This window comes from Galeopterus variegatus, unplaced genomic scaffold, assembly GCF_000696425.1.
Source record: "Galeopterus variegatus unplaced genomic scaffold, G_variegatus-3.0.2 Scaffold411, whole genome shotgun sequence".
NCBI classification, from domain to species: domain Eukaryota; kingdom Metazoa; phylum Chordata; class Mammalia; order Dermoptera; family Cynocephalidae; genus Galeopterus; species Galeopterus variegatus.
The window spans coordinates 318,708-332,134 of record NW_007726522.1 but is presented as its reverse complement, the minus strand read 5'-3'; the positions used below and the strand labels follow the sequence as shown (position 1 = coordinate 332,134).

The 13,427-nt window shown below is 36.4% G+C and overlaps 1 protein-coding gene across 5 annotated transcripts in view; it reads right to left on the bottom strand.

Moving 5' to 3' along the window:
* SLC5A11 (solute carrier family 5 (sodium/inositol cotransporter), member 11) overlaps positions 1-13,427 on the bottom strand; it is a 76,304-nt gene that overhangs the window by 23,645 nt on the left and 39,232 nt on the right. For all 5 annotated transcript variants that reach the window (XM_008568460.1, XM_008568458.1, XM_008568459.1 and 2 more), the window contains one exon: positions 13,299-13,379. In XM_008568460.1, coding sequence (XP_008566682.1) covers positions 13,299-13,379 — 81 coding nt within the window. The remainder of the gene's footprint in view (positions 1-13,298; positions 13,380-13,427) is intronic.

Here is a 13,427-nt window from a genome sequence, read left to right as displayed (position 1 = left end):
ACTATGGATTGAGTCTTAATAACACAAAATACACACAATTGTAAAGAAACCAAATATATTAAATGCAATCAAAAATGTGACATAGTAATTTATTTATTTGCTCTATTAGATTGTAAGACTTAGAAATAGGTCTAATAACAATTTAGTTTTTTTTTTTTTTTTTACCTTTTTGTGTTTTTTCGTGACTGGCAACGGATCGCAACCCTCAGTGTTGCGCCCACACCTCGCTCAGCCAGTGAGAGGAACCGGTCTGTATGTGGGATCTGAACCCTCGGCGGGAGCGCCGTCGCGCTCCCAAGCAGCGCACTGTAGCAGTGCGCCACCGGGCCGGCCCATAGTTTTAAAGTAACTATGAACACAAACAGTATTCCAATACACCAAAAATTATAATGCTATATAAAAACATTTGAAATATTTTTGGTATCAAAGTCACGTGTACTGCTAGTATTACTGTGGTTTGTTGCCCACACTTACAATTTTTAAGTGGTACATTGCAATTATAGATTTATGAAACTAGATCTATATTTTTTCCCATCCACATTCACAGATCTCATGAATTCTGTCTATGGACCCCAGGCTAAGAAGCCCTGCCTCTTCTGTCACCTCTGAACATCTCAGCTGCTCTCAATTCACAGTATTGCAAGAGTGCTCCAAGTAAATTCATGGCCTTGAGCAAGTCTTCTCCCCTCTCTGAGATTGTTTCCTTGTCTGCAAGTGGAGAAAATGTAGCACCAACCTCATAGGCCTGGAGCCAGGACTGAATGAGCTACTGCACATGAAATGCTTAGTGTAGCGTCTGGCACAGAAATGGCCTTTTCTAAAAACTACTGTAGTTTGCAGATAACTAGCTTCTTTTCATTAATTGAAAGGATTCAAAGTTGCTCTCACTCTGAAAATTTTTTTTTTGGCAGCTGGCCATTATGGGGATCCAAAACCTTGACCCTGGTGTTACTAGTGCCATTTTTTTTTTTTTATGGAAGAGAGGGGACTGGTGTTACCACTTGGGTAGGAATGACATGTAACCTGCAGCCTGTCTGGCCATTATGGGGATCCAAAACCTTGACCCTGGTGTTACTAGTGCCATTTTTTTTTTTTTTATGGAAGAGAGGGGACTGGTGTTACCACTTGGGTAGGAATGACATGTAACCTGCAGCCTGTCTTATCTTTTTTAAGATCGTGGTGAACATTGGCTACCAAGGGAAAAAAAATCACACAGTTATTATGATAATAAATTTTGGTCATGCTTTACTTCACTAAAAAGTTATTTTCTGGTAGTGGGGGTATGTTTTTGTCAATAACTCGACCTACCCATATGAGTGTTTTAAGAAGGTGAACTTCACACAGCATATAGATCATAGCGGGCAGAAATGTTGAGAATACAATTGTCCCAGCATGGATGAAAATGGAGTGGGACAGAGCTTTATAAACTTTAATGGGCATATGAATCACCTGGGAATTCTGATTCAGCAGGTCTGGGTGGGGGCTGGGATTCTGCGTCACTGATGAGCTCCCAGATGACACTGAGGTTGCTGGTCCACAGACCACATTCCAAGGAACACCAGTGTAGGAGACATCAGGGTGCCAGCTGAAACGCAGAGTCTTCTTGGCATAAAGGAAAGTGAATGATTGTGAATATTAATATTGATTTACTGAACTCTTTTTTGGGTTCATTTTTTAGTTTCTCCTGTTTTGTCTTGGTAGCTGGTCATGTTATCACCTGCAAATAATATTTTTTTCTCTTTCTTTTCAAAATGTACCAGGGTACTTCAAAAAGTTCATGAAAAGGTTCATATTATCTTTTAACTGCATTTTTCCATGAACTTTTTGAAGTACCCTCATATGTCTTTTGAGTTTTATTTTACATTGCATTATTATTATTGATTCTACTGGGATTATTTCTGGTGTTAAACAGATGTTCTAATTTCTTTTTTAGAAATTGGACTCTAGGTTTTTACTTTCTCCTGAATCGAATTTAGTAATTTATGTTTTTCTAAAAAAGCACGAATTTCTAGTGAATTTTTATTAGCATAAAGTTATGTATATTATAGTCTTATAATTTATTTTTTTCTGTGTGTTTAGTTCCTATTTTTCACTTCTAACTATGCTGCCTTGTTTCTATTCCTTTTCCTTGAATTAATTTGCCACTGCATTTTATGGTTCTTTTCAAAGAAATAGATACGGAGTAAACCATGTAGTTTTTTCTAACTCAGTAAATTGGGTTTTCATATTTATGGATATGATTTAGGAGTACAACTTTTGACTTAATTTATTAAGTGTGAAATGTAATATTCTCATTATTTTTTCTAAATAGTCTAGAATTGTAATTTTTATTTCCTCTTTGACCCAAGCACTATTTAGAGATGGATTTTAAATTTCTAAGAAATTAGATTTTTTAAAAAATTTATACTTTTTCTAATAAGTTTATTTTTGGGGGGTTTACATGGGTATGATACTGTAATCTGAACAATGTTTGCATGGGTATTTTTGCAAAATTGTATTATTTTTTCAGTTATTAATTTTTGTAGATGGTCCTGTGGATGCGGGAAAAAAAGGTACATTCATTATTATGAGAATGCTTATTCATTCATAGAATTTATAATCTAAATTCTGATTTATGTTTTGGCTTCCTGTTCTGTCATACTTTAAAGTATTTTAGTACTATTTGGTTTCTATCAACTTCTATTTCTAACAATTTTTGCTTTGTGTATCTTGCTGCAATATTATTTAATACACAAAGGTTATATCTTCATTGTAAATTTGCTATTGTTCAACATAAAATGACTTTTGCTCTGTCTAATGCTTTTTGCCTTATGTTATACTTTGTTTTATGTGTGTCACTTGCAAATTATATGAAGCTGAATTTTCTTAACCCAAACTGGAACCTTGAGTTTTATTGAAAATATGAGCCATAGGTAAGTAAAAGAACAACAGAACAAACAGCCATGTACCCACCACACAGCCTGATAATTCCTCATAGAAGCCTTGTCTTTTAATAGTAAGTTTTATCCCATTTACTTGTATTGTAATAATTGATAGGATTACTCTTACTTTTCATTCTATTTTATTCTCTCTCTTTGGTTGTGATTCCTTGTTATTCCCTTTTAAGAAGGAAACTTACACATAGATATATTTCGTATGTAAAGGATAAGATTCACGTGAATATTTTTGGACTTTTGTGTTCCTTCTTTATAACATTTAAGTCTCTCCTGTTTGATGGGAAATTTAGCACACTGTCTTTCCCAACATTTTAAAGTTTTTGTTACTAAAACATGGGGTTTTAGATCCAGGCCATTTTCAAGTTATACTCTTTAAAGAATAAGTTATAACATTTGCCTTAAGCTTTTAACAAGACTGATAACAACTTCCAGATCTACAACTATTTTAACTGAATTGTTGTTTCCCACCATTTCTTTTGAACCACAATGTCACCTCTCCTTTTTGTTTAATTTCTTCTTTGTATTGTCAAAATGGGTAACGTACTTAGGTTCTATCTTTGCTGAGTCCTTTCATAGTCCAGAATACTTCTGCAGCTGGGTTGTCTGGATATCTGATTCTTAGGACACAACTTTTCCCATAAAACCCTGCAGCCCTTGCTCCATTGTCTTTTTTGCATTTTGTTGCCATAGAAGAGAGAAATGAGTCCAGTTTGGCTTTTTATCCTTTTTAGTTCACCATTTTTCCACTGTCTGGATTCTTTAGTATTTTTTATTATCCTTATACTCCAAAATTTTTTCATAAGAATTTTTCACCCCAGGGATCTTTTGTTAATTTTGCCTAAAACACAGTGAACCCTTGATACCTACCTAGGTACATCTTCCTTCCTCTATAAAAAGATTTTTTATGATGACTTAATTATTTGTTCTGTTCCTTTTGTTCTGACACTTTCTTTAAGAATAAAAATTTCTCAAATGTTACATCTCCGCTCTTTGTCCTCTATACTTGTCATTTTTAAAAAAGATAATTTTATTTTCCCTTTTCTTCTGCATTCTTTTAGAACTTCTGATTGTTCTCATTCCTGATTTGATTTTATTTAGCATTTGATCTGCTCTTTATAACCTCCTATGGAGAGTTTAATTCTGTTAATTCATTTATATAATTTATTGTAATCTCTAATCCATTTCCTTTTTTTAAAATCCATTCCTATCCTTTCCTTATCTCAGTTTGTTCTCTACTTATATCATTCATATATGTTTCATAGAGGTCAAGACTCTGGGCATAGCACTCTCTTGATATTTTTTTCTCAGTCCCAAATACAAAATTTTCAGCAGTATCCTCTTTCATCTTTAGGATAATGCTCCCTTTCTCTTCCCTATGTTATTTTTCATGGCTCCTATGTTTTGAATGTATGTGTCCCTCCAAAATTCATACATTGGAACCTAATGCCCAATGTGGTAGTATTAAGAGGTGGAGCCTTTAGGAAGTGATTAAGTCATGAGCACTCCTCCCTCATGAATGGTATTAGTGCTCTTATAAAAGAGGGTGCAGGAGCACTCTACTCTCTTCACCCCTTTCATCCCTTCTACCATGTGGGACACAGTGTTTGTCCCCTCCAGAGGATGCAGTAACAAGGCACCATCTTGGAAGAAGACAGTGAGCCCTCACCTAGGCAAGGAGCCAAGGGAAGTAACCCCACCCCAAAGCAGGCAGAAAGCATGAGAAAAACACCACTTCCATGCAGGTGGCCCACCACAACCGCTGCCACAGCCATGACTGCCCAAAAGGCAGCTCAACATCACAGCAGCAGCCACAGCCACTGTGCAGGTGGCCCTCAGGACACTTGACTGCAGCAATACAAGCAGAGTCACCAGCAGAGACCAGAAAAAGAAGAGGAAGTCTCTCTCCTCAAAGCCCACTCCAGAGTAATAGAAGAAGCAACTGCTCTACTAGATGACAAAACATCAACATAGAGATACTAGAAATATGAAAACCCAAGAAAATATGACACCACCAAAAGAATACAATAATTCCCAAAAACTACAGCCTATAGAGCACAAAACCCCTGAAATGACTGAAAAAGAATTCCTAGCAATAATCTTAAGGAAACTCAATGAGATATGAGAAGACTCAGTTAGACAACATAATGAAATGAGAAAAAAAAATCCAGGATATGAAGAAGAGAAATTTACAAAGAGATTACTACCTTAAAAAAGAATGTAGCAGAACTTATAGAACTGAAAGATTCACTTAAGAAAATAAAACACGACCAAGAGCTTAAGCAGTGGGCTAGAATGAGCAGAAGAAAGAATTTCTGATCTTGAAGATAGTCTTCAAAGTAACCCAGGTGGACAAAAAAAAAAAAAGGAAAAAAGGATTTTAAAAAATGAGGAAAATCTACGAGAGCTAGCAGACAACCTTAAGCACACAAACATTCGAATCATGGATATTCCAGAATGGCGAGGAGAAAGGAAAAGTCATGGAAAACCTATTTGATAAAAGAATAACAGAAAATTTCCCAGGAGTAGGGAGAGACACGCACATTCAAATCCAGGAGGCTCAAAAATGCCCAAACAGATTCAGCCCCAAAAGATCCTCTCCAAGACAAATTATAGTCAAAATGGCAAAGCTCAAAGACAAAGAGAGAATCTTAAAAGAAACAAGGGAAAAGTGTGAAGTCAATTACAAGGGAGCCCCTATCAGACTAATAGCAGACTTCTCAACAGAAACTCTAGAGGCCAGAAGAAAAGGTGATGAAATATTTAAAATCCTAAAAGAAAAAAACTGCCAGCCAAAAATACTATACTCAGCAAGGCTACCCTTCAGAAATGAGGGGGAAATAGTGTATTTTCTAGACAAACAAAAAGTGCAGGAGTTCACCACCACATGATCGACCCTACAAGAAATTCTCAAGGAGGTCCTGTGTCTGGAATCCAGAAAATGATAATCACTACCACAAATACACAAGAAAGAACAAAACCCACTGATGGAACAAAAATTCAAATAAGAGAAAGAAACTAAATCTTACTACCACAAAAAGCCATAGTGACGATGTAATAATGACCCCACTTTATTTCTGATTTTAGTAATTTCTGTCTTCTCTCTTTTTTCTTGATCAGTCTAGATAACGGTTTGCAAATTTTGTTGATCTTTTTAAAGAACCATCTTTTGCATTTGTTGATTCTATTTTTTAAAATTCCCTATTTCGTATATTTCTGTTGTAATCTTTGTTATTTCCTACTTATATTTCCTTTTGGTTTAGTTTGCTCTACTTTTTCTACTTCTTAAGATAGAAATTTACATTACTAATTTGAGATTCTTCTTATTTTTAATATAGGTGTTTACAAGTATAAATTTTCCTCAAAACAGTGCACGAGGCCTGCATCCTATAAATTTTGATATGTTGCACTTTGATCTTTATCTCAAAATACTCTCCAATTTTTCTGTGATTTCTCTTTTATCCGTTGTTTATTTAGGAGAGTGTTGTTTAATTTCCACACATTTGTGAGTTTTCTAAATTTCTTTCCATTCTTGTGGTTAGAGAACATATTTTCTATTATCTCAGTCTTTTAAAAAAGGAATAATTTAAACAAACAAACAAACAAAAAGTTCAAGGAAAGATTTCCACTATGTTTGAATTCTATTTTTCCACAAACTTTTTGAAGTGCCCTTATGTTTATATTCTATTTTATTGATTTTTTTTATGCAATTTATGTTGCTAGAGTTAGATATTTAATTTCTCTTCTTGATTTCTTTTTATTAAGTGGACTTGTTGATTTGTTTAGAAATTAATTTGCCTTTGGGAGCAGACTGGTGGCTTTATAGGGAGAGCAAGTGAGCACACTCTTGCCCCTTTGCCATGTGATGCTCTGCACTGCCTCAGGACTCTGCAGAGTCCTTGCCAAGAAAAAGGCCCTCACCAGATGCATCTCCTTGATCTTGGACTTCCTAGCCTCCAAAACTGTGAGTTTCTAAAAAGAAAAAACAAACAAAAAAGAAGAAAAAAAGACAAAGAAAAGATAAAGAAAAAAGAAAAAGAAAAAATATATAAAGTTAAAAAACTTTAAAAAAAACAAACAAAAAACCCCAAAACTGTAAGTTTCTGTTTTCTTCATATTTTAACCAGTTTTTGGCATTCTGTTGTAAATGACAGAAAACTAAGATGTGAAGATAATCAAACATAGTTAAAATGAAGTTTAATATAAAATAGACTTTTTTCTTCTTTTTAATCACTCTGAAAGATAACAGACGACCTAACGCAAAACTAGTACCAATATTTTGAGGTTTATAGCATATGTAAATGTATGGCAGAAATAGCACAAAAGATGGGAGGGAAATTTTAGGAGTGTGTGATTGTAAAGTTCTTAAAGTATAAATGAAGCAGTATAATATTATTTGAAGGTAGACTAAAATGAATATTATAAGCTTAGAACTACCACTAAAATAATTTTAAACAATGGAACCAGAGGGTAAATGAAACAAAGACAACTGTAAGATGGTAGATTTAATACAACCTATCAATGGTAAATGAAATGTAAATGATCTAAAGACACAAATGAAAAGGCAGAGATTGTCAGATTGGATTTAAAAACAAAAAGTAAGATCCAACTATATGATGGCTACAAAAAACCCACTTTATTTTTAAAAATTTATTTCTACTTTTTATTTTTTGGTGGTAACATGTATTTTTTTTAATTGATATAAGAAACCCAGTTTAAATATACATACGTAGATGGTTAAAAGTGAAAGGATGAAGAAATATCTACCATTCAAACATCAATCAAGAGAAATCTGGGGAGGCTGTATTAATATCAAAGTAGACTCTAGAACAAAGAATACTGCCAGGGATAAAGAGAAACACCACTTAATGATAAAGGAGTCAATATACCAAGAACACATACTAGGGCCAGCCAGTTAGCTCAATTGGTTAGAACGCAGTGTTATAATACTAACGTCAAGGGTTTGGATCCCTTTACTGGACAGCCACAAAAAAAAAAAAAAAAAAGAACACATAACAATTCTAAATATGTATTTACCTAACAACAGGGCTTCAAAATACATGATGCAAAAGCTGATAGAACTGAAAGGAGAAATAGAAAAATCAACAATTATAGTTGAATATTTCAACACCCTTCTCTTAGTAACTGATAGAAAAAAAATAGACCAAAAAATCAAGGATGAAGAAGTGAATAATACTATCAACCAATTTTATCTAATTGATATTTATAAAACACTACACCAACAACAGCAGAATACACATTCTTCTCAAATATATATGAATCAGTCATCAAAATAGGCAATATTCTGGTTCACAAAACAAATCTCAATAAATTAATAAGAAACAAAATCATATAAAATATATACTTTAACCATAGTATAATTAAATTAAAAATCAATAGCAGAAATTTATTTGAAAAATCTCTAAATATTTAAAAATTAAACAACACAATTTTAAATAATGCATAGTCAAAGGGAAAATCACAAGGAAAATTTTAAAATATTTTAGAGTGAAGGAAAATGAAAACACAATATGTTAAAATTTGTGGGATGCACAAATTTGTTAGAGCATGGTGTTATAACACCAAGAAGAAGACAAATATTCAGACCATAGCAGACACACAACTTAGAAACTTATAGCATTTGGTGCCATATATTAAGAAAAAAGAAGGATCTGAAATTAATTACCCTTTTTCTTCAAGAACCTAGAAAAAAAAGAGCAAATTAAACCCAAAGCAAGCTGAAGGAAATAAATAATAGAGATGATAAATGAAATTGCAAACAGAAAAACAATAGAGAAAAATAATCAACCTAAACCTCTAACCAGACGGGAGGAACCATACAAACTACCAATATCAGAAATGAAGGTGGGACATCACTACAGATCCCACAAACATTAAAAGGCTATCAAGGGAATATTACAAATGATTTCATGCCAGTAAATTTGACAACTTAGAAGAAACAAATTCCTCGAAAGGCATAATAAGTGGGCCACTAGCTATATTTACTTTTCTTCTACTCTGTGATAGCACAAAGTATGTAGTTTTCTCTGGGACTCTCTCTTCACTTGGATGGTAGCAAACTGGCTTCTCAGATTTACAGTTGATCAGTTGACCTTTACAGCTCCCAACGCAACTTCTGTCTTCTTGTATTTTTTTTTTCGGATTTAAAAGAATTTTAATTTAATGAGCTTATTTTTTAAATTTAATTTTTAACTTAATGAGCTTTAATTTAATGAGTTATAAGCCCAAAATGGATCCAAGTGCCTTGCTCATATTAACTCATGGTGACCCTAAAAGTATCATTTTATTCTGATTCAGAACTGAGTAATAGGGAAATAACTTGCCTATGGTCACTGTATTAGTCAGTTTTCTGAAACTACGTAATTCATAAAGAAATGGAAGTATTTCTTAAGTTTTGGTGGCTGGGAAGTCTTAAAGTCAACAGGGTGCACTGTTGAGGGCCTTCTTGGTGGGGATTCTCTAGAGTCTGGTGGTGATACAGGGTATCAACGTGGTGAGTGTTGGTCAAGAGCGTGTGTTAATGTGCTCACTTGCTCTCCTTATAAAGCCACCAGTCCACTCCCATGATAACCTATTAATGAATTAATCCATTCATGATGTCAGGGCGCTCATGATCCAACCACTTCCTAAAGACCCCATCTTTCTACAATGCCACATTGGGGATCAAGCTTCCACATGATCTTTGGACGGAACAAATATTCAGACAATAGCAGTCACGCAACTAGTAAGATAGAATTTTCTTAACCACTTCTTATACTGCATCGCACAAAACAGGTAGAAATTGGATCCCAATTATTGTCTGGATCCAAAATCTGTGCTGTTAGTTTCTATGCTATCCTATCTACCACCAGAGGCACAAAGAGATCCTGAAATTTGTTCAAGACATTAAATCCCACATCACATGACTACGAGCCCATTTACTGAATGCTCAGCTATATCTCCCTCTTGAACTCTTTCTTCACTGCCCCAAATTCGCTGCACCCACTTCCCCATATATATATATTTTTTTCCTTTTTGTCTTTTTTCGTGACCGGCAACGGATCGCAACCCTCAGTGTCACGCCCGTACCGGACCGGGACGGCAACGGGATCGCAACCCTCGGTGTTGCACCCGCACCTTGCTCAGCCAGTGAGCGGCCGGTCTGTACGTGGGATCCGAACCCTCAGCGGGAGCGTCGCCGCGCTTCCCATGCGGCGCACTGTAACAGTGTGCCACCGGGCTGGCCCCTTTTTGTCTTTTGTCATGACCGGCAACAGATTGCAACCCTCAGTGTCGCGCCCGCACCTCGCTCAGCCAGTGAGCGGCCGGTCTGTACGTTGGATCCGAACCCTCGGCGGGAGCGCCACCGTGCTCCCAAGCGGCGCACTGTAGCAGTGCGCCACCAGGCCGGCCCATTCCCCATATTTCTTATATCTACACTGGGGGACTCTTTGGGAAGAATGGGCAGAGATCCACATCTAACTGTGAAAGAACCTAGCTTATCCTTCTGTGAACTACAAGATAACAGTGAGGCACCATGCTCTACAAGAATAAGGAAGCAGAAACTGTCAAGTGATACATAAAAAGATGGCACAGTTCAAAAGAAGGAGCTCAGAGCTCCCTGGAAACCAGGAATTTTATCTCATCCTCTCAAACTCATGGAAATAATCAGTGAGATGTACAAAGGGGTTACACCTGCAACAGGACTGATGTGAGGAGTTCGGGAGTACACGTGAAAATGTGCAGAAACCTTGGGGGAATGTCTGCTAAATACAGCAGATTGATGAAGATCCTTGGAGGCTGATCTGTAATCACCATCCTGACGGACTGTAATGAGTTAAATAATGGAACTCTGTCACTGACTTCTCATACTTTTATGGGAAAAGATCTGAAGGTTTGGCTAAGAATAACAGACCATGTGAAGATCTATCTTTTGGCTCTCTCTTGCATCTGAAACCTTACATACGATGAGCCACTCATGCAGCACTGGGAAATTCAAAGTTTTACTGTTTATGATAGCAACCACACCAAGCATTTATCTAGCAGGGCCAGACATCTACCCTTTGTATATTGATTACTAATTCGTATTACCTACCTTTTCATATATACCAGTGAAGTTTTTCTTCTTCATAAGAGTTCAAAACACTTCTTATTAAAGTTAAGAATACAGAATTTTTGTTGCTGTTTGTATTGTGACACTAATTTGTTATTTATTTTAATTTTCACTTGAAATATAAAAGTAACACATATACCAAATTCAACTGTGCAGAAAGGTACAATGCTAAAGTAAAATTCTTGCCTGTACTTTTTGACCTCTGCTCTCAGAGTCTTCCCAGAAAAGTTATCACCAGGTTAACTCCCCACTGTTATTACCAGGCAGTACGATGGCTAAGGGTATGAGGTCTGAAGTCAGGCCAGGGTTTGAATCCTAGCTTTATTAGCTATGTAACCTTGGGTAAGTTGTTTAGCAGTGCCTTAGTTTTATTACCTAAAAAAGAGTGACAATAATAACAGTATCATTGGGCTGATATGAGCATTAAGTGAGATAATACATCTGGATTCCATGTATTTTAATAGTTATTAATTTTTAACTTTTTGCTTTGAGATAATTTCAGACTTACAGAAGAGTTGTAAAAGTAGTACAGAGAGTTCCCATACACCCTAATCCAGTCTTATCATCTTACATAACCATAGTACTGTTGTTAAAAATTAAAAATTAACATTTGCTATGGTCTGAATATTTGTGTCCCCCCAGAATTTGTATGTTGATATCCTAACCCCCTAGGTGATGGGGCCTGTGGGATGTGATTAGGTCATGAGAGTTTAGTGCCTGATGGAGTTTGGATGTGTTGTCCCCACCAAAACTCATGTGGAAATTTGATCCCCAATGTGGCAGTGTTGGAAATTGATTGAGTCACGGAGGCGGATCCCTCATGAATGGGTTAAGCTCTCCCTGGGAGAGGGGATTAATGAGTGAGTTCTCGCTCTATTAGTTCCTGCAAGAGCTTGTTATTTATAGGACCCTGGCACCTCCTCTCTCTTTCTCTCTCTCGTTTCCTCTTGCCATGTGATCTGCTTGCACCTGCCAGCGGCCTGCCACTTTCTGCCATGAGTAGAAGCAGCCTGAGGCCTGTGCCAGATGCAGCTGTCCCAGAATCATAAGCCAAATAAACCTCTTTCCTTTATAAATTACCCAGTCCCAGGTATTTCTGTTATAGCAACACAAAACGGACTAAAACAGTACCCTTGTAAAAGAGACCCCGTAGAGCTAGCTAGCCCCTTCTACCAGGTGAGGATGCAGCGAGAAGACACCATCTATGAGACATGGGTCCTCACCATTTACCAAATTGTCAGCACCTTGATCTTGGACTTCCCCGCCTCCAGAAAGGTGAGAAGTATATGTTTGTTGCTTGTAAGCTATCCAGTTCATGGTATTTTATTATGGCAGCCTAAACCAATAAGGCAAAATTGGTAGAACACTAATAAATTGCAGACTTCAGATTTCACCGCCAATGCTCTTTTTCTCTTCTGGGATCCAGTGCAGTATTTCACATTGCATTTATTATTTGTGTCTCTTTACTTTCCTCCACTCTCTGATATTTCCTTAGTCTCTTCTTGTTTTTCATGCTCTTGACACTTTTGAAGAATACTGGTTAAGTATTTTGTAAAATGTCCCTCAACTTGCGTTTGTCTGATGCTAACTCCTGATTAAGTTGAAATTATTATGTAATTTTGGCAAGAACAGCAGAGAGTTGATGTGTCCTTCCTAGTGCACTATATCAGTAGGTACATGTATCGATATGTCTTAATCCTGGTGGTATTAACCTTGATCACATAGTTATGGTGGTTTGTGCCAGGATTCTCCACTGTGAAGTGACAATTTTTCCCTTTGCAATTAGTAAGTATTTTGGATGTCATACTTTGAGACTATACAAATATCCTATTTCTTCATAAACTTTCACCCACTAATGTTAGCATTGAGTATTGGATCTTACCTGCAACAGTTATTACTCTGGTGTTCTAATGGTGATTTTCTGTTCCCCTCACCCTGTGCAGATTCATTAGAAATCTTCTGTAAGGAAGAGTTGTCCCTTCACCCCCTTTTATTTATTTATTCAATCATTTATCCATATCAGTATAGGAAAATGTATTAATTTTTACTTTTAAAAGACCCAATATTTTCCAAGATAAGCACAGTTCTCTTCTAGCTAAAATAAACATGCCCAAAGCAAAACACCTGTGAGAAGGATCCCCAGGTAGTATGCTTTTTGACAGCTGGGTTTGCTGATCACAGTGATCAGAGCAGATGTCCCTGTTTGAGAGAGGTGCTGTCATCCACCCAAGTGATGCCGGGACCCCACTTACTGTAGCCCATCAAGGTGAGTGCTCCTATAAGCATGATCAGAGTCTGCAGAGCATCTGTGTAGATCACAGCAGCCAGGCCACCTGGGGGATGAACACTGACATGAGAGTCAGGAACACCAATGGGCGGGG